The sequence below is a fragment of the Psammomys obesus genome, unplaced genomic scaffold (assembly GCF_907164565.1).
Source record: "Psammomys obesus unplaced genomic scaffold, mPsaObe1.curated_primary_1811, whole genome shotgun sequence".
Taxonomy (NCBI): Eukaryota; Metazoa; Chordata; class Mammalia; order Rodentia; family Muridae; genus Psammomys; species Psammomys obesus.
Window position 1 is genome coordinate 4,673,389 of NW_026591598.1, and position 21,020 is coordinate 4,694,408.

General features: G+C 47.0%; 1 protein-coding gene across 2 annotated transcripts in view; it reads left to right on the forward strand.

Moving 5' to 3' along the window:
• The window catches only part of Grik3 (glutamate ionotropic receptor kainate type subunit 3), a 215,752-nt gene that overhangs the window by 124,204 nt on the left and 70,528 nt on the right, over positions 1-21,020 (forward strand). For both annotated transcript variants that reach the window (XM_055611045.1, XM_055611046.1), the window contains exons 2-3: positions 6,911-7,087; positions 16,822-17,079. In XM_055611045.1, the coding sequence (XP_055467020.1) occupies positions 6,911-7,087; positions 16,822-17,079 (435 nt within the window). The remainder of the gene's footprint in view (positions 1-6,910; positions 7,088-16,821; positions 17,080-21,020) is intronic.

Here is a 21,020-nt window from a genome sequence, read left to right on the forward strand (position 1 = left end):
TGTGTGTGTGTGTGTGTGTGTGTGTGTGTGTGTGTGTGTGTGTGTGTGTAATTTTAACTGTTATTTCAAGTGAACAGTTACTTGTTAAATCAATTCAGAATAAGAAAGAAATAATTTTGCCTTCACTTAATTTCTCTCGAGTGTTTTTCATTCTGTTTTGCTCCCCATTTCTGACCTACATCATTTTCCTTCTCTCCAAATGTCTTTTTGCATTTCCTGAAGTGCAGGTTTACTGTAAATAAATTCCTTCCTTTTTTTTTTTTTTTTTTTTTTTTGTTATTTCTCTTCCCATTTGAAGGAAAATTTCTCTGGGTAAAGAATTCTAGGTTGGTGTTTATTTCCTTCCGCACTTTAAATATTTCGCACAACCTTTTAATCAAGGTGATCTCGGGTAAGTCAAATATAATCCCATCTTTGCTAGTCTGTAGGGAAGGTGTGCCTTTCCTCTGTCTCTGACAGGATTTTCTTTAACCCTTTATTTGAAAATGGTACCCTTTGGTGTGACTGGGGGGTGGGAGGGGTTTATCCTGCATGGCCTTTCTCAAGCATCCTATGCCTGTAGTTTCGTGTTTGACGTTAATTTCACAGGCATTTTCAGCATTTATAATTTCCATTATTTCTTCTTTTCACAGCTCTCTTCTGCAGTTCCTCCTCACCCCCTTTTTACTTTGAAATAACCTGCAGTTCTCAGATACCATGTCCTTCTGCTTTCTCCTCCCCACATCTCCCTCTAGGTTTTAGCTTTGGGGATTTATGGAGAGTTCCTTAAGCTCACAGTCCACCTGCTGGGAGCCCTTCCCGGCATCTTCGGCATCTTCGGCATCTTCTCTGGCATTCTTTTTTGTCTCTTTCTCAGAAGTTCATTGTCTTCTATATTGTCCACTTTACCACAAGAGCCCTTAGCATATTGACAGAGTTGGTTTGAATTTCTAGTGGGACATTTCCAACATACTTACCATGACTGTATTTGAGTCTGATACTTGTCTGTGTTTTTTGCTTGTGTGTGAAGGTGGGAGGGAAAGAGTAGTGGATAAAGGAACTGTTGTGAATCTGCCTTTTCAGTGATGTGCTATTATGTGTGTGTGTGTTTGCAGATATATGCATACACATGTGGAGACTAATATTCAGAGTCTTCCTCAAACACTCCTCTAATTCACTGAAGCAGATTCCTTTATTTGAACCCAGAGCTACCTGGCTCTGGCTAGCCACCTTATTCAATGACTGTCCTGTCTCTGCCTTTGAAGTGCTGGAATTACAGGTGGACTGCCATTCCCCCACAGCTTTTACATGGGTGCTGGGGATCCGAATTCCAGTCCTCACCCTTGTGAGACAAACACTTTTTGCTGGGTCATCTTCTTAAGCCTAGGATGGTTCTTTAGTGAGCCTAAGCTTTACTCAGGACTGTGACCCTCCCAAGTATTTCTCACTTGCCCACCCCTGGCTGAGTCTGAATCTCCTTACCCTCAGGTCCATTAGGGCCTGATCAAGCTCCAGCAGGTTAGGCTCTACTCAACTGATTTCACCTGAGACAGACCTCATAAGGAAGAAGAAAAATCTTTGGCATGTTTTAAAATCATTCCTTTGTCTTCTACTGTTGAATACACTGGGGGAATCCCTGTACCCCAGTACTCACTGTAAGAACCTGGAGGGGCTCTGTGAGCGAAGCCCAGAAATGTGGGAACCCGGTAAGTGGTGCTCCCTGAAAGTTTTGGCCCTCGGGCTTATCTACAACAACTCCAGCAACTTGTCAATGGCAATTTGGGTTTGCCTACTGAATCCTACAATGGTTTCTGCTCCTAGGTCTCTGCTGCCGCAGACTTTCCTCATCGATGGAACAAAATACCTGACAGAACAGCACTGTGGAGGAAGGTTTTATTTTTAGCTTACAGTTTTGTAGTGGGCGAGGTTCGGCACCTGGAACTCTCTCTTCGGCAGTCAGAAGCAGCAGATGGCTTGTTATACCTCTGGGTCAGGTCAGGAACCTGGATGCTAAGAAGACCTCAGGCTGGAAATGGGGCTAGCTATAACCTTCCTGCCCTGTCCCTATGTTTTTTGTTTTGTCTTGTTTTAAATAAGATTTATTTATTTATTTTGTATACAATGTTTTGCCTACACGTGTGCCTGCACGCCAGAAGAGGGCACCAGATCTCATTCTAGATACTTACGAGCCTCCATGTGGTCACTGGGAATTAAACTTGGGACCTCTGGAAGAGCAGCCAATGCCCTTAACCTCTGAGCCATCTCTCTAGCCCAGCTCCCTACCCCATGGTTTTATGTCTGACAGCTAGATCCTATATCCAAAAGATTCCACAGCCTCCCAAAACAGCGCCCCCAACTGGGGACCAAGTACTGAAGCACATAAGCCTGTGTTTCCCATTAAGGGTTCCAGTATACTGGGATTCTTCTGTTCTCTGGGCTCTCTAGCCAGTTTTTTTTTTTTTTTTGGGGGGGGGGGAATGGTGGATTTGTGGCTTCATGCTTACAGACTCAAGAAAAGTTGTTGGTTTGTTAGCTAGAGTGAAGACTTCCAAGCTTTTCATACGGCAGACCAGAAACTGGAAGCCACGTTTTCTTTTCTTTGAGCTTTCCCAAATAATGGAAACAACCCAAATGCCCATCAGCTGGCAGATGGATAGGTGAGATGCGGCACATCGATGCACAGTAATGCTAGCTAAACAGAACGAGGTACTGACCCATGCTACATATCGGCAAACACCGAGTACACTGGGCACAAGAGTCATCTCCTTCAGACCCAGAAGAACATCCACTATGTGATTATGTTTGTATGAAACATTTAGGAAAAAAAAATATTTGGAGACAAAAAAGCAAATGAAATGGCTTCCTGGGGCTACTGGTGCAAACAGTGAAATGGCTGCAGGATGTATTATTGGATGATGGAGGAGTGCCAAAATTGGGTTGTGGTATGCTCACATGACTTTATAGCTTACTCGAAACCACCACCCATGTACACAAAACAGGTCAGTTTTGAAGAACACAAGTAATATCTCAAGAAAGCTCATTACTGAAGGAATAAAGGCTTATCCATAACCACATGACAGTATTGAATGAGCAGTGGTTCCCCGTACCCAGTGGCTCTAGCCCCCTCTTCTCTCTTTCCTGCATCTCCTCAAAACTGCAGCAACAGACACATCACGTGCATTTTCCGCACTGCAACGATTTTTTAAAAGTCGCGCACGTGGTGGTGCACACCTCTAGTCTCAACACTCAGGAGGCAGAGGCAGAGGCAGACGGATCTCTGAGTTCAAGGCCAGCCTGATCCACAAAGCAACTTCCAGGACAGCCATGGCCACACAGAGAAACCCTGTCTAAGAAAACACTTTAAAAATAACTTGGGGGAATTATGATTATATCATCTCCCCCATTTTCTTTCCTCCCTCCATTCCTCCCATGTACTTTGTTTGTTATTCCTCAAAATCATGGTCTCTTTTTTATCTTTAATTGTTGTTATACACACACACACACACACACACACGCACGCACGCACACACACAAATTCCTAAATCCAGAAATACAACCTGCTTAGTCCATGTAATATATGTGTATGTTTTCAGGGCTGCCATTTGGCACTGAGTAACCAATCTGTGTACCCTTCTGTGGCAAGACTATTTCTCGTGTTCTCAGCATCCCTTAATTGCCTGTGGTTCTTGTCCTGGGTTGGGGCCTGGTGAGATCTTCTTCTTCCATGTTAACATGTCTGACAAAGCAACAAGCTTGCTCAGAGTCTTGTTCAAGCAGCCATGTTGGTGAGACTTCTTGGGTACAGCTTCTCTGACATTTCTCAGAGACATAAGCTTCTGGTCCTCTGGCTCTTTCGGTGCCCTCTTCTCCAATGATCCCTGAGCTCTGGGTGCAGGTGTTGAGCGAGGTTGGGTCCGTTGCAGCTGAGCTCCACAACTCTGTGTTCTGGTTGGTTATGGTTTTCCGTAATGGTCACCATCTGTTCCAAGTAGAAGTTTCCCCAATGAGGAGTCATATCTTCAAATGTTTATAGTTCCACAGATATACATGGCTTACTGTCCCCTAGTTGGGTATTTCTAGATCGAATGATAGCTTGTTTGCATTTTTTTGTCAATGGAAAACCCATACTTTTCCTTTGCACCTGCTTAGGCTGGGGTATGAGGTTTTGGGGTTTTTGTTTGTTTGTTTGGTTGGTTTTTGCTTTTTGTTTGTTTGTTTGTTTTAAGTGCTTTTTATAACATTAACTTTCATGCTGCTGTCTATGCTACAGATTTTTTTTTTCTAGTTAGCTTCTTGCCAAAGTTGTTCTTGGTGATTTTGGTGTGTAGAAGTCTAATCTCACTTCCTCAGAGTTAGCAGTCTTTCTCCAGCATTTTCCGACTTCATTGAAATTCTTAGACAGGTTTCTTCCACTCTGATATTCTATTGCTATTCACCCGCACCCTCTACATTTGGCAATTAATTATTCAGTGTTATTTTTCCCCCTTTCTGTTTTCTTGTTACTCTTTAATTCATCTGGAATGTATTAAGGTTGAAATCTAAAGAACCAGGCATGTAACTCAGTGGTAGAACATTTGTCTAGTGTGTGTGAAACCATGGGTTCAAGCCTTGTACCAAAAGGGTGAGGGGACTTGAAATCCCAAATAATAGAATAATTATCAAGACACAATTAATGAATAATTCATTCTTTTGCTGCTGTGAAACTTCCTTCTCATTCATGTTTTAGATACTTGTCTCTGCCTGAGCCTCTTTCTAAGGCTTTTTATCTCATTCTCTTGATCTTCCTTGTTTTCAGACGCTATTACAACATGGTTTTAATTATTTTGGCTTAATGATATATTTTAAAATCTGTTAATACAAGTCACCTTTCATCATTCCTGTAAAGACATTTTTTCAGCCATTATCTAATGTTTAGCTCACACATTTTAGAGTCATTTTTCCAAGTAGAAGAAAAATCTTTTTGTGGTTGTGATTGGGGTTGAATTAAACTGAAAAGTGTCTTTGGAGAAAACTGAGACTTGAACCTTTACTTTCCAAGGAGTAGCAGCGTTAGGGCTATGTATGTGTCTCTCTATTTCTCTCTGCCTCGTCGCCCCTTACCAGGGTATCACTGTGTAGCTCTGGCGTTCCTGAAACTCACAGAGATCCACCTGCCTCTGCCTCCTGAGTGCTGGGATCAAAGGCGTGCGCTAACACCCTTGGTTTAGTTATCACTGTTGCTTAAGGTACTTCATTTGTTTTCATAATTTGTAAAATCATCATATGTTTGTACTTGGGCTGTTATTTGTTGCTTAATATTTGTGCAGAGGCGGTCGAGGGGAACCTTTTGCTGTTTGTTTTGTTTCCCTGTGAGTTCTCATTGATATAAAGAGGCGCTATTAAAATGTGCTAATTAGTGGGGCGTGGTGTCACATGCCTTTAATCCCAGCACTTGGGAGTCACAGACAGGCAGATCTCTGAGTTGGAGGCCAGCCCCATCTACAGAGTGAGTTCCAGGACAGCCAGGGCTTCAGAGAAACCCTGTCTCAAAACAAAACAAAAACTGGAAAAGAAAAAAAAAAGTGCTAGCTAGTTATCTAGCTCTCCCTAACAGCTGCTCTTACCTATCTTTGTGGTTGGGGATTGCTTGCTTGATTGTTTGTTTTTGTTTTGGTCCATTCCATCCAATGGTGCAATAGCAGCTAGCATTGGGCAACCAACCAATTCCTGATTGGATCTGAGGCCTGCTCCATGGGAGGGACTGTATGCCTGGTGCTGTATAAACCTGCGCAAAAGCCTACAGCTAGGGTTATCACAGACCTTACAGAGGAAGCCTACTACTGATGATTTGATAAATGATCATGCCGTTAAGCCGCCTTCTAAACTTTTCCTGTTTATACCCGTAACTTAGTGCAGTGTGAGGCAGAAGAAAAGCCTCTGCGGGCTCTATGCTGATTCGTGACGGTTGAGCATTCAGCCCCCAGAGACGTCCACGTTACCCACTTTGAGGTCTGGGGAACACTGCAGGAGGTGGGAGAACCATAAGGGCCGGAGGGTGGAAAGCAGTGTGGTGACTTGCTGACTCGGGGCTGTGGCGTGGCCATTGCAATCGTGAACATACAGCAACTGTGACCACCTGCACAGGACCTGTACATACACACAACGAGAAAAAAAGAATCATGAAAATAGAGGGCTAGCTGGGAAGGAGAGGGAGGGAGATGAGAGGTGGTGATGGGGAGTGAATACAATCACAATACGTTAGCGTTTATGTCATGTGCAAATAAGAACCTGCACCTTTGCCGAGTCCTGCCTCATAGTTCACTTTATCTCGTTTTTTTGCTGGTTAGTGGCATGGTGTGAATCTTCGCCAACACTTTTTTTTTCTTTTTTCCTTTGACAAGAACACCTCTAACGTTTCATTAGGTATTAGTTAGTGTGGTGCTAAGAACAATGTGAGCTAAAGCCGCTTGAAGGAAGTGTCTTTCCTGCCACTGTCTTATTAAGCGTTCTTTATGGTATCCTTCATAGACACTGACTTTCTTCAGACGCCTTCCTGAATTTTGTGAGCCGATCGTATTTTCATCTCCTTTGAACTGTTGATATGGTGGAATGGTATTCATGGATTCCTTTCTATTGAGCTGGTCTTGCATTCCTGAAATAAAACTGTGTGGTCATGGTATGTTAGCCTTGTAATATTCTGGTAGACTCTACTTGCCAGAACTCTATTAAGAATTTTCATAGCAGTCTTAAGTTGGTAATCTTATTTTGGCCTGTCAGATTTTGTTAGCAGGAATTTGCTAGTTGGGTAAAATGTATAATTTTTGAACATGGAAATTATCCAGGATCTTACTGAACACTGGGGGTGGGAGGACCTTGTCTAGAAGACCTGAGTGAAGCATCCTTGCTCCAGCTCCGTCCCTCCTCCCACACACAGCTCTCTCATCTCTCACAGGAGGAATCTTTGAGTATGCAGACGGCCCCAACGCCCAGGTCATGAACGCCGAGGAGCATGCCTTTCGATTTTCTGCCAACATCATCAACAGGAACAGGACTCTGCTGCCCAACACGACTCTCACTTATGACATCCAGAGGATTCACTTCCATGACAGCTTTGAGGCCACCAAGAAGGGTGAGTGCAGATCCTCGCTGTGCACCTGCGGCCTGGGGGAGAGGGGAGCCTTCCCACTGGGTCTGGGGACCTGATTCTGTCTCAGTCTAGAACAGGCTGTACCAATCCCCCAGGAGAAGGGGTGGGGGCTGCGAGGGAGCCCCAGGCCAGCCAGGTATGATGCTGTAGCCTGTAATGCCAGCAGTTGGGAAGCCGAGGGGAGATCGTGAGCTGAAGAACCTGGGCTATATAGCAAGTACAAGGTCAGCCTGAACTACACAGCAAGACTCTGGGAGGTTATGAAGGGCGTCTGGAATGCTGAGGAAAAGTAGACAAGGGCTAAGATTGCCTGAGAGGAGGCCAGGCAAGGTCTCCAGGACCTTTGAACCAATGTGAACGTTTTCAAAACTGATTTCTCTTTTCTCTTACTTTTACTTTTGAATGGACAAATATTGTAACTATGTATGGTGTAGCACGTGCTGTCTGGATACATGTGTGCCAAGTCAGAGGACCTGGCATGCCTGCCCCATCTAGCCTTTATTCTGTCTTTATGGTAAGAACGTCAACAATCCTCTCAGCTCCTTCAGAATAGGCGATACGTTATTACCAACCATAGTCGCCTTGCTAGGAAACTTATTTTATCTTCCGTTGGTATCCTACCGGGGTAGCCATAGATGCATATGAAGCAGACCCTGTGTTAGCCCGAGAGCACACCATCTGCCTGCCATAGAAATGCGTCCTGAACACAGCACGCTGCTCAATGCCAGCAGCAACCTGACCCTAGAGCCTACCGATGAGCCCTGAAGCCTGGCACCGGCTCCATACTCATATGGGTCTGTACATTCTGTCACCTACAGGCACTAGAAAGTCCTGGCTCAACGGCGCATTGCGGTGAGTCCAGTTAAAGTTGTCTCACACGTGAATTCTTAAGAAGTAAGATTAAAACGGATATTACCCATATCTTTGCCAACGAGGGGACACATTTCAGAGAGTGAAATTCCTCTGCCCGTGGGTCCTCAGGTACATACAGAACAGTATCTGACGTCTCAGTACCTGGGTGAGCAGCCATCTTCCAGTGTGCTACACAGCACCCTGAGTACACAATGTTTTGTTGTTGTTGTTGTTACTATCTTCTGTTTGTTTGGGGTTTTTTTTTGTTGTTGTATTTAGATTTTTTAGATGTTTTTTGTTGTTGTTTTTAGGTTTTTCCCTGTGTAGCCCTGGCTATCCTGGAACTCACTCTGTAGACCAGGCTCAGAGACCCACCTGCCTCTGCCTCCTGAGCGCTGGGATTAAAGCCGTGTGCCGCCGCTGCCGGGCTTGTTCAAAAGACTTACTGATTTCTGCTTTGTGCGTGTGCGTGTTTGCCTGCATGGGGCACCACGTGCATACAGTGCCTGCAGACGCCAGAAGAGGGTGTCAGGTCCCCGCCCCAAACCACATTTGATTGTGAGCTGCTGTGTGGGTGCTGGGAACCGAACCTGGCTCCTCTCCTAGAGTGCCAAGCCATCCCTGTAGCCCCACGTTAGGGTCCTTTCACTCGTCTACGCAAACCCATGCATGCGCTCATGCACACAGTCAGCCCTGCAGGCTCATGGGCTCTAAGTCTGTGATTTCAACAAACCACTGAACAAAAACACTCGGGGGGGGGGGGGGGGGGAGAGAAAAAAAAAAACCAGTCGCTTCTGTACTAAACATATATAGACTTTTCTGTGCCATTTTCCCTAAACAATAAGCACAGCGCCTATTTACATAGCATCTGCATTGCATTGTGGGACGAGGCGTCTTGAGACTTTAGAGCATAAGGCAGAGTATGTGGAAGATATATGCAAATACTGAGTCTCTCTGCGCCAGGGACCGGCATCTGCATGTCTGCTATCTGCAGGGGGTCCTGGAACCAATTCCCTGAAGATCCCGAGGGAGGCTGCATATCTGAACTATATTTTTACATATATATTTAATTCAAATTCAACTTAAAGGCTTAGATAACTGGAAATAGCTTCCAGTAGAACCTTAGATTTCCATGTAACCATTTAAAGATCTCAAGCTTAAGGAATCTCATTTCCAAAATGACTAGGTCATCCTTTCCGAAATATGATATCATAGCCCATCAAAGCTCATATCACAGTTTTTAGTTAAATCGTTGTGTTTTTAATGTACTTTCTCTTCTCTCTCACATTACTGAAGGGAAGATTCTCTTTTGGTATTTGGTCTATTTCTGGGGCACCTGAAGGGTCAGAGACTATAGTAACTGCTCAGTGAAGCGACTGTTACATGACTCATTGAATGATGGTTCGGAACCTGAGAATCATTGTCTCGGAGCCCTGTAAGCCGAGTTTAGGGGTCAGTATCATCCACGTCTGTCCAGCAGGTTGAGACTCACCCGTCTCTCTAAGGAGTTTCTGATTTCTAAGCCATATGATCTCCTGGGCTGCCAGGGGCAAAGCAGCCAGGATGTTACCTGCTGGTGGTTCCGTTTTCCAAAGCCCCACAGTGGTTAGGCTTCTGAGCCCAGAGAGTCTGCAGCGTATGGGCTGTGGAGCCAGGCTGCCCAAGCTGCCATGCCGACAACCCCGACCTCAGCTGGGTTGAACAAAAGTGCCTCAGTTCCCTACTCTGTGAAATAGTGCCTTTATTAAGTGCCAAGGACTGTGCCTGACACGCTAAAGAATAGTATTTGGCTCTAGGTACACTCGGCTCCTGCCCTTCATGTACTAGGTCATGAAGGCGGGTCCTGACTCCCGAGGGGCTTTTCCTGCCGCCCCCCCTCCCACTGTGTGCCTATAGTCGGAGGCACAGTGACTTTGAGCTGTTACCTTTGATCTTCAAAGCTAGCTTAGTCCTGAGCCCCGCCTTCTCCACTAAGCCCTGCCTCCTGCGCTAAGCCCCGCCTCCTGAACTGGTGTGTGTGGGGGGGGTGGCGGGGATGCTTATTTTCTGCATACCTTACAGCCAGCACCAGGAGGAAAAGGATCCATCTCCTTGCTACGCTGACACCCAGGAGCAAATGACTGCATTGGATCAGACCTATTCAAAGAAATTTTAGGACTCAGCAAATGCCTGGAGTCAGATCAGAGGCCCTCATGGGTTCAACCAGGCCAAAGGCTATGCAATCTGGCTAGTGAGTGATGCTTTGGGATTCAGCATCCGCACCTTCCCCGGCCTGGTGGCAGCACAGAACAGCTTTATGCAATGGTGCCAGGTTGTCCACAGAGAACAGAGACAGAACCATCCGCTCCAGAAGTCTTTCCTCCATATCAGACCACACAGCTTACCTCCTAAAGCCTTAGATAGTGAACCCCAACCCCAGGTCATCAAATGCTGGCCAATCTAGCCCCAGCTAGACCTGCCACATCTGTGTACCCAGTTCCTTACACTCAGTTACAGCTTCCAGCTCTGTGTCTCTCCTCGGGGTTTTGGTACATTCTGTTTACACACACACTCTACCCCCATGCAGCCCCATGGCTTCTGCCTTTGTCTTTATAACCCTAGGCTTTTCTTTCACAATGTCAACTTCTTGGTGTGTGGGTGTGTGAGTGTAAGGGTGTGTGTGTGTGTGTGTGTGTGTGTGTGTGTGTGTGTATGTGTTTTGTCTCTAACACTAGACAACAGGCTCTGTTAACGTTTCATTACAGTACTATATAACCTAGTGTCCTAGTTTGCCTGTGTTGCTATGATAAAACACTGACAAAATCCAATTTGGAGGAAAGCCAAGGCAGGGACCAGGGGCAGGAGCTGAAGCAGAGACCATGCTGACTGCCTCTCTTCTTAGACAACCCAGGACCACCCGCCATGGGTGGCGCCACCCACACTGGGCTGGGCCCTTTTACATCGTCAGTCAAGGCAACAGGCCAGTCTGGATGAGGACAATTCCTTAGCTGCAGCTCCCTCCCCCAGGTGTCTCTAGTCTGTGCCAAGTTGACAAAACTAACCAGCATACCTATCATGGAACTGCACCCAGGGGCACAAAGCCATCACCAATGGTTTGATCTGATAGAGAAGTGAGGGGCCGCATGGAGGCCTTCCTGGTGTCCTGAACTCACTGTGGATTTCTCCTGATCATCCCAGTGTGGGACGGAGCTTCACCCTCTACAGGTCACAGCTAAGAGACTAGCAAGTTGGGTCAAAGGACCAACAGCTACAATAGCCAGAGAGAAGGGTAACGAATCATACAAGTGCTGGCACATGCAGGAGGGCTTCCTGGAGTAAGAGATGCCTATGCTGTGCTCTGAAGGATGGTGGGAAACAGGAAGGCCAGGGGCAACACGGGAGGCAGGGTGGATTTGCTGGGTGAGCATTTGCTGTGTGACAGAAGTCAGGCATCACAGGGTGAGAACGGCAGAGGTGGACCATCCCTGCTACTGCAAGACTTCTTTGACTCAGGAAGTGAACCCAGGCCTGGGAACTGCAGGGGATGATGCAGGAGAGGAGAGAAAAATCGGCTTGGCCGGCAAGTACTCAGAAGAAACAAACCTGTCTACACCCGATCAAGACAGCATCCCTAGCACCCAGACCAAGCCAGAGACCAGGCAAGGCCTCCTAGGCCTCTGGGAAGCCCTGTGCCCATGCCACCTACTTGTGGCTCCCACGGCTCCATGCTGTTGCCATGTGCTGATTTAGCCTGTCCTCAGAGGTCACAGGTTAAAATCGCTCCGCATCTCCATTTTGAGCCCTGCTTGTTACTGGGCCCCAGGACCGGTCCCTGAGAGTCATCTGTAGTGTTGACCCCAGCAGCACTCCCGGGCCTGCTCTCAGTGAGGCGTTCCACTAGAGACATGACAACAGACTGATGAACCTTTGAAAAGCGCTTCACACTCTCCGCCAGCCCTTGAGCTGCTCCCTCTCGGGAGGGAGGGTTACTAACATGGTGTTTCGTGAATGGCCATGGGCTTGTCTTCCGGGGCATAGTTACCCCGTTTGGTTGAGTTTATTTTTAGAAGCTAAAGCATGGGGTCACCGTGTTCAGCCAAACAGTTTCATAGGTGGTTGCACAAATCTGCATTCCCCCGGCAGCACAGGGCTGGCAGGTGTTCTGCATGGGAGCTGACACGCAGGAAGGTCAGACTTTTTAAGGTTTCAGCCGTTCTGCAGATCTTTCAAAGTGGTTATCCTATTGATTAGACAGTGGAAGTACCTTTTAATGGGGAAAGGCCTCGTTTTGTGCTTCTGTGTCCCATTGCCCCGTAAGACCTAACATGTCCCGCTCTGCTACTCTGAATATTGAATAGGTCACTTGAATATTCTTTTTCCCTTTTATAGAATCTTTCAATGACCTTTTAAAAATTGAGTTGTTTGTCATTTCCTTGTTGATTTAAAGGAAATATATATATATATATTCTGTTAAGAGTCATTTGGGTTTTCTGCACTCTGCTCAAAGTTTGGTTATGAGTCTCCACATCTGCTTTGATACACTACTAGGTAGAGTCTTTCAGAGGCCCTCTGCTGTAGGCTTCTGTCCTGTTACTTGTTTTCTCCTACTTTCCATGTCCATCCCATTTGTCTTTCTAAGTGAGGATTGATCATCTTACTTCGGGTCCCCCTTCTTGTTTATCTTCTTTAGGTGTATAGATTTTAGTATGTTTATCCTATCTTATAGGTCTGTATAAGTGAGTATATACTGTGTGTGTCTTTCTGCTCCTGGGATACCTCACTCGGGATGATCTTTTCTAGATCCCACCATTTGCCTGCAAATTTCATGATTTCCTTGTTTTTAATTGCTGAGTAGTATTCCATTGTGTAAAAGTACCACAATTTCTGTATCCATTCCTTCATGGAGGGACATCTGGTTTGTTTCCAGGTTCTGGCTATTATGAATAAAGCTGCTACAAACATGGTTGACCAAATGTCCTTGTTGTGTACTTGAGCTTCTTTTGGATATATGCCTAGGAGCGGTATAGCTGGATCTTGAGGAAGTGCTATTCCTAATTGTCTGAGAAAGTGCCAGATTGATTTCCAAAGTGGTTGTACAAGTTTACATTCCCACCAGCAATGGAGGAGGGTTCCCAATTCTCTACAACCTCTCCAGCAAAAAAAGAAGGGGGTGTTAGTATGACCTAGAGAGGACAGAAGCTCCACAAGGACAAATATATCAGGGCACGGGGCACTTTATGAGACTGTTTCTCCAACCAAGGACCATGTACAGCTATAACCTAGAACCCCTGCTCAGATGTAGCCTGTGGTAGCTCAGTAACCAAGTGGGTTACCCTAGTAAGGGGAACAGGAACTATGTCTGACATGAACTCAACAACTGGCTCCTTTACCCCCCCCCCAAGGAGGAACAGTCTTGTAGGCCACAGAGGAGGACATAGCAGCCAATCCTGAAGATACCTGATAAGCTAGGGTCAGATGGAAGGGGAGGAGGACCTCCCCTAACAGTGGACTTGGAAAGGGGCAGGGAGATGAAGGAGGAAAGGTGGGATTGGGAGGGAATGAGGGAGGGGGCTATGGCTGGGATACAAAGTAAATAACCTGTGATTAATATAAAAAATTTTTAAAAAAATAAAAATAAAGTAATTTTGGGAGTGAGTGAATAATACATTTATATATTTACTATATTCATTACATGTGGGGTTGTCTTTAATACTTTCTCAGTAGTTGTATCTAATGAGAAGCAAAGTCCTTAATTATAAGAAGTTTGATTTATTAATAATTCTCATTGTGTGTTCTGGTTGAGAACTCTTTTCCTCTTTTAAAGACAGTGTCCTCTGTTTTCTTCTAGGAGTTCTGTAGTTGTGTCTTTCTTGGTTGCTCTCTCATGTATCCTGAGTGATTTTCTGTATGTGGTGAGACATGTATGTTGAGATATTTTTTCATGTATGCAAAGTTGGTAAGATAGATTCAACTTCACCAAACTTTTTGCCTAGAAGGATGTTTCTATCTAGTCAATTTTCTGTTAACAAACAAAAGCTAGAGATGGATGAGGGGACCATCAAAAAAAGAAAAACAAACCGATCAGCACATAGTTAAACAATGGAATTTTAGTCCGCCAGAAAGGAATAAACTCAGGTAGGAGTGCAGCTCAGTGGTAGAGTTTGTCTGGCATGTTCCTTGGTTCCATATCTCTCTCTCCTTCTCTCTCACAAACATGCACACACACACAAACCACACACAGAGAAAGACAGACAGAAAGACACACACAGAGAGACATACACAGACACACACACACACAGAGATGTAGGTGGGGGGAAAGAGGCTTTAGTATATGGCACTGTATCTCAGTTTTTCAAATCTGGCAGGTAGCCTCCCTCTTCCACAGATGGCAGCAACACTGTCTGATCCTCCAGGCATTTCTTTTGCTGGGCCAACTTTCACTGAACACCCCCGCCCCTTCCCCAGGAGCTTCACACTCTCCTGGTCTGTACTTCTTTTGATCTTTGATTTTTCAGGCTGCATTCCTCAGGAGCTTCATAAGGACCTTCCAAGGAGATGCACTTAGGCCCAGTTCTGAGGCATCCAGTGATAATTAATTGTTCCCAGATGGAAGTTACCACCACCATCCTCCCCCCCCCCGCCCCTGCCCCGTGAGCTGGATTCTGCCACCTTAGGGCACGTGGGGCGAGGGGAGACAGCAACACAAAACCTGGCACCAACTACCCCACCAGCTCTGGCTGAATTAGTCCTTTCTCCTGCTTGAGGCCCAGGAGGCCTTTCCCCATTAAAAGGAACTTTCACTATTGCCTTTATTTTGAAATGTTTTTGTGGAAAATTAAAAGAAGAATGTCTGCCAGGCAGGCTCTGAGCCAGCAGCCCAGAAAGCACTGTTTTCTTCCAAGCCTGGCCAGAGCAGGCTGGAATCGACCCAGCACTCCCCAGGCTCCTCTGCCTGCACTTATTCTCTGGGTGGCTCAATTCCTTTTAAGACATAAATTGATTGGGATAATTTCAGCTATAACTACAATTGCCATGGAAGGGGGGTTGTATTCAGGCTGGGGACTCCTACAATGACTGTGAACCACTGAGTTACTATAAAATGACCAGAAAATGGATTCAAAATTGAAGCCACAAATAATGTAATTACTGCTGTGCATGCACGGGACTGCCAGGACAAGGTTGGCTGCTGCCCTGCAAACATCTGGAAGCAAGGCTGCTGTTGTCGCCGATGCTGTGGCTGTGATAACCCCTGTCCTGGGCCTTGTTGATAGCAGGGTTCTTCCATCCTGGAGGATCCTCAGAAGATAGAAGAAACAGAGAGACTAGAAAACAGATGTAGAGAGGGGACAAGGAGAAAAAAAAAAAAGCAATGAAAATCAGGAATGATCCCAAGTAGGTCTAGACTCTGGAGCTTTAAGAGAATGGAATCCAGCGTGGACATCACTGTCATCCATCACCACCACAAACATCAGAAACACAATTCTTGTCATCCCTATCCATGCTATCACCCCATCCCTACCTCTACTGCCATCATCTCCATCATTGCTATGACAACATCTTTATCATCACTAGTCTTGCCAACATCAACACCATCCCTCCTAATGTCCTCACCACCATCATTTCTCCAACAAGAACATCTTTATAGCAGCAGCACCCCACGGGTACTGTGGTTTGCAGTAGCCTCATTTTTGTCTCCTTTTCTCTCTCCACTCACATCTCTTGCCATCCCTGATGGCTGCATCTCCATGACTGCAATGCCAGAGACATCTTTATCACCAGCCCTGCCCTCCACACCAACACCAGCATCTCAACACTGTCTTCTGCATCACATACCTTGTGCCTGCTCTACTGTGCCCTGACTCAGTCAGAGATGATTCTCACCCCTTAGTCCAGGGTAGGAGCATCACAGAATAGGGTGAAAAATGTAAGGATGAAAGATATGCTGCATCCTTGGGCTGCCTTTTTCAATGTCAGAGCAGAGTGGGGATCCATGAGGAAGATTTTTTTTGGAGCAGTGCGGGGGGGATGACACAAGCTGTTCAGTCAAGTCTTCAATCTGAGCTAGCAAGGGTGTACATCCTTTAAAAAAACTATTTGGTGTGGTGTGGTGGTGGTGGTGGTGGTGGTGGTGTGTGTGTGTGTGTGTGTGCGTGCATGTATGTAAAAGAGAAGGGACGGGATGGGGATTGGTGCATTCATTATGGGAGGAGGAAAAGACAGATTTTGTTTTACAATGTGCCTGCCTTCCCAGGTTCAGTATTTACTCTTGGAGGCCCCATTTTATAGACCTTTGAAGCAAAATCTCCAGGGCACAGAGCCTAGAGAATTGGGGAGGGGAGACTGGAGCTGCTGTTAGAGGCTGGGCAGTGATGGCTTCCCTAATAAGACGTACAGATACAGAGACCTCTGGGAAAGGAGAGAGTCAGATGGATAGCTGAAGGAATGAGTGTTCTCACTGTGCTTGGGGAATGTCCTGGAAGTCAGCAGGACTGTAGTGCTATGAGAGAGACAGACAAAGGCGGGAGATGAAGCAGGAAGTAGCAGTGGTCATAGGAACAGGGGGTGAAGAAAAGCTGCAGTGCGTAGTTCTTCTAGGGGCACAATAAGAACTTCAGCTTTTACACTGATGGAGAGCAAAGACGTGACATGAGCCTTCATGTAGGCCCGTTCTGGCCGCTAAGTGTGGACATGACAGGGAGGGTGGCAGGTGTCTACTGCAGGAAGATGATGGCAGTGGCTTTGCTCCAATGGCCATGTAGGGTGGCATCCATGCTGGCTTGGTCTATGGGTATGTTTGGCTCTTTTCCCCACTTGTTCACTCAATGGTCACGCTCCCGGCGCACACAGCACCTCACTGACCCGTGCCGTCCTCCACTCTGTTGCAGCCTGTGACCAGTTGGCGCTGGGCGTAGTAGCCATCTTTGGGCCATCCCAGGGCTCCTGCACCAATGCTGTCCAGTCCATCTGCAACGCCTTGGAGGTGCCCCACATCCAACTGCGCTGGAAGCACCACCCCCTGGACAACAAAGACACCTTCTACGTGAACCTCTACCCTGACTACGCCTCCCTCAGCCACGCCATCCTCGACTTGGTCCAGTCCCTCAAGTGGCGGTCAGCCACGGTGGTCTACGATGACAGTACAGGTGGGTGGCCAGACCTGCCAAGGCTGGGAGGAAGAGGGAGGGGGCAGAGTCCCAAGATGAGGGCCATCTGCTTGCCTAGCACAGTTGGCCTCGGAGGAGAAGGTCCCATCTTCCACCAGGCACCAACAGCAGCCCGTTACACTGATCCCATGCACCTGGGGTCTCACACCCATGCAACACCAGCCACACACACACACACACACACACACACACACACACACACACACACGCCCCTTATTCAACCCCAGCCTGGCTCCCACCTGTCCCTTTCCTCCATAGCACACCTGCAGCAGAGTCCTGAGATGTGTGGTTGGCACTTGCCAAGCATTGACCTGTGATCACACTTCCACGGCCACGTAACCCCCACCTGCACTCCTACATCGGTACCCTCCCACCTGCAGGAGGCGTGTCTGTATTCTCCACATCCGTTCCCAGTTTGCTCACGGTGTGGCCCGGTGTTCGGGCTGTTTGTGCCGTGTGTAAATCCCAGCTCTCCCTGCTGGCTGGGTTGCCACTCTGTACATTTATCTCCTCATGGGGAGTCTCTGGAATTAAGAGGGGGAGATTGTAATTAGAAACCTGGCTCAGAGCTCAGAGGAAGGTTAGTTCCTGATCCCGCTGACACCTGCGCACAGCACCCTCCTCCCAATCCCTTGCCTACTCTCAGGTACTCCTGTTCATGCCCGACTGTGCTCATATGCCGGCCTCCTTCCTACTCACATGATTGCTGACCCCAGCTAAGGCCACGTTCGTAGAAACAGGCTCCGGACTTGAGTCTCATCCTCCAGAGGGGAGGAAAGAAAAGCCTGGGCTCTGAATTTCAGCTGAGGCTTCCCCACTCCCACCCCCAGGGCAGAGGCACCCATCCTGCACTCACGCCCTGCCTGCTAGACTCACATTGGCATTCATTCCTCTGCACAGGCCTGCTTAGCCCTGCCTAGCCATCCAAATCTATCATGGTGCTTACCTTCCAGAACCCTCTTAGAATAACGTGTTACCCTTTACTTCCCCTTGGTGAGCTCCTGGAGCAGAGCCATTAAGGGTCCAGCAAACATTCTGGGTCTTTCCTTTTGATCTTGGGATCAGTGACAAATCCCTAGCCGCCGTCTTGGCAAAATGTGCACTATGGGTGAACGCAGAGAAGGTCAGGAGAGGAGGGGAGACCTGCCTTCATCTTCAGTGGCCCTGAGGAGGCTTGCTGTCTGGAGACAGAGCGGGCAGACCTCCAAGACTTCTGTGTGTAGCGAAAGTCAGGCAGTGCTGGGAGTGTCTCATTTAATCCTGCAAGTCTCCCAGTGACTCTGTGGCGTGGTAAATCAGAAGCAAGGCAACAGACGCAGCAAGGTAACAGACCCTGCCCACTGTCAGCAGCTAGGATCACAGCCCGAACAATGCTGCAGGTCTGTCAGAGCCCAAGGCCACTACTGTCATCCGGCACTGAGATGGCTCCCTCCACCCCGCTTCTTTCCAAAGACTTGAATCTCAACACACAGCTCTTAGCCGAGCCTCTTCAGAGACAGTGACCTTGGCAAGTCACTTAACCCATCTGGCCTGGCTCTTTCCATGTGTGTGGAGAGATAGAGCACCCAGCCTTGAAAAGCCCTCCAGCTCTCAGCTACTTGCAGCTCCATGTCTCGATTAGCTCCTAATGGAGCTAATGGGGACTGGGAAGAGCGGGATGGAAACCCCACAGACAAAATGATCAGATGCCGTTTATCCATCTCAGAGTTCTGTAAACAGCTAGAGTGACGTGTTACTAGCACCCCTGAGATTCCAGCTCAAGGCTCTGTCACCGTGGGGCACTCCACAGTGCCCAGTCCCCTCTGGCATCTCTGCAGCTTGGCGGCCCTATCTTTCTAAAGCAGTGGCTCTCAACCTTCTTGATGCTATGATCCTTTTATAGCTCTTCATGTTCTGGTGACCCCAAACCATAAAATTATTTTATTGCTATTCTGTAGCTGTAATTTTGCTTCTGTTATGAATTATAATATAAATATTTGATATGCAGGATATTTGATACATCACCCCCTATGGGGTTCGTGACCCACAGGTGGAGAGCCTCTGTGGAAAGCTTGCCTGTGAGCCCATTTCTGCTACCAGACCGTGGGGTTCTCTGTGCCTCTAGGACTTAGGCACAGGGATTGATATGATATGGACATTTTACAGAACTGGTTGAACTGACTTAGGGTGGATTGGAAATCATGTTGAATTCAACTCTGTGTCTTGCAGGAAATGATATAAGGGTGCAGAAATAAAGATAGCACCACCCTGTTTTATTTTTGAAGAGTGAGCAGGTGTGCTGCTCTTAACAAAATCTCAAATGTTTGATTTTTACCAAAGAAGATATGGGAGCCAGATGCTGGGGTGAAAGCTTATAAGCTCAGAGAGGCAGAGAAAGCACCCAGCTGACCTTCCTCCTCAGCCTGTGTCACGGAAGGAAAAAGAAGCTTCCTTCCCCACACCAAACTGAATCTTTCTCCCTTCTACTTCCTGTTTGTCTCCCTATCCATCCTCCTGACTTCCTCTCACTATCTATGTTTTTTTTCCCCCATGTATACTCCTGTCTGCTAGTTGCTTGCTCCACCTCTTGACCTAGGGTTAAATTTATTTAATCCCATTTACAGAAAGCTCTTGGATTAAAGGTGTGTGCTAGGGCTGAGCCACACTGCAACCAAAAACAGGTTATTCCAGTAAACAACGCAATCTTGGGGTTCACAACGTGATCAGATATCCTGCAACACGGGTGCCCAGTGATAGGTCACTGGTAACTCTTGGCCATTCGAGCTGAGACTCAAGTAGCAAGGACAAATAGTGAGAGCTCCAGATAGCTACATAAGGAGAGAGCTTTGTGACCTTGGCTGGTGTGTGCTGATTTACCAGAGGAAGAAAGAGATTTGTCCTGGGCCTTGAAGATAGAGAGACCGAAGGACAGAATAAGGCATGTTGTGGGCACAGGAGGTGGAAAGAACTGTATGAGCAGAGGAGAGGAGGTGGGACAGGATGGGCCAGTGTTAGGGAGATTCCAGCCTCGGCTGGGAAGAGGGTTGAGTATGAGTGTGAGCAGAGAAAACCAGACAGGCAGGATTCGCCTGGCTGTGCAGGGATGACACCCAGCCTCAGGCTTCAGACTTTTATGTTTCAAGTAACCCAAGCACTACCGAGTGTTCTCAAGCATAGCCTTGGAATAATGAAAGAAAGTTTCGGCAGACACCCCAGAGAGCAAAATGCTGGGGGGATTGGATGGTCCCCGCCAAAGCAAAGGAGGTGCGGCTTTTCCTCAAGGTGTTGCTCAGAAGAGAACCTGGGATCAGAACAGAAGAGAAGAAACAGACGTGGACAGGAAGAAACAGAAGAAACAGACTACCCGTGGATAGTGTCACGGGTAGAGTGGGCAGAGCAGATGCTGGCTGGAACCATTGCCCAGGGGTGCAGGGCCTCCAGGCTGGGTGCTGTGGGAGGGCAAGGCCTGGCAAGGAGCTATGCCAGGATGACAGGGCACCATGCTGATGGCTCTGCTCAGAGCTAACACTTAAGCCTGGAGCTTCCTGTCTTTGAGCACATCACTCTACCAGAATTGCCAGTGACCTCTAGATGGTACCATTTCCTCAACTCTTTTTTTTTTTTTTTTTTTTTTTTTTTTTTGTACAAGATACTAGAAATCAAACCCAGGCTATTGCATTACCACTGAGATCCACTCCCAGCACCCCACTCTCTCGTAATCTCATTAACCATTCAAAAAAAAAAAAAAAAAAAAGTGGGATGGCTGCGCCTTCATTTCTCTGCCTGCCCAGTGCCTAATGTACTTTTTTATCTTGCAATATTTCATCAGCATTTAATTCAGTTTGATTTTCAATCTGTCTCAATTTAGTTCAGTTTAGGAAGTACTTATGGCTGAGGAAATGAGAGATGGGGTTCGATCAAGAGAACAGTGGGTTCTAGGA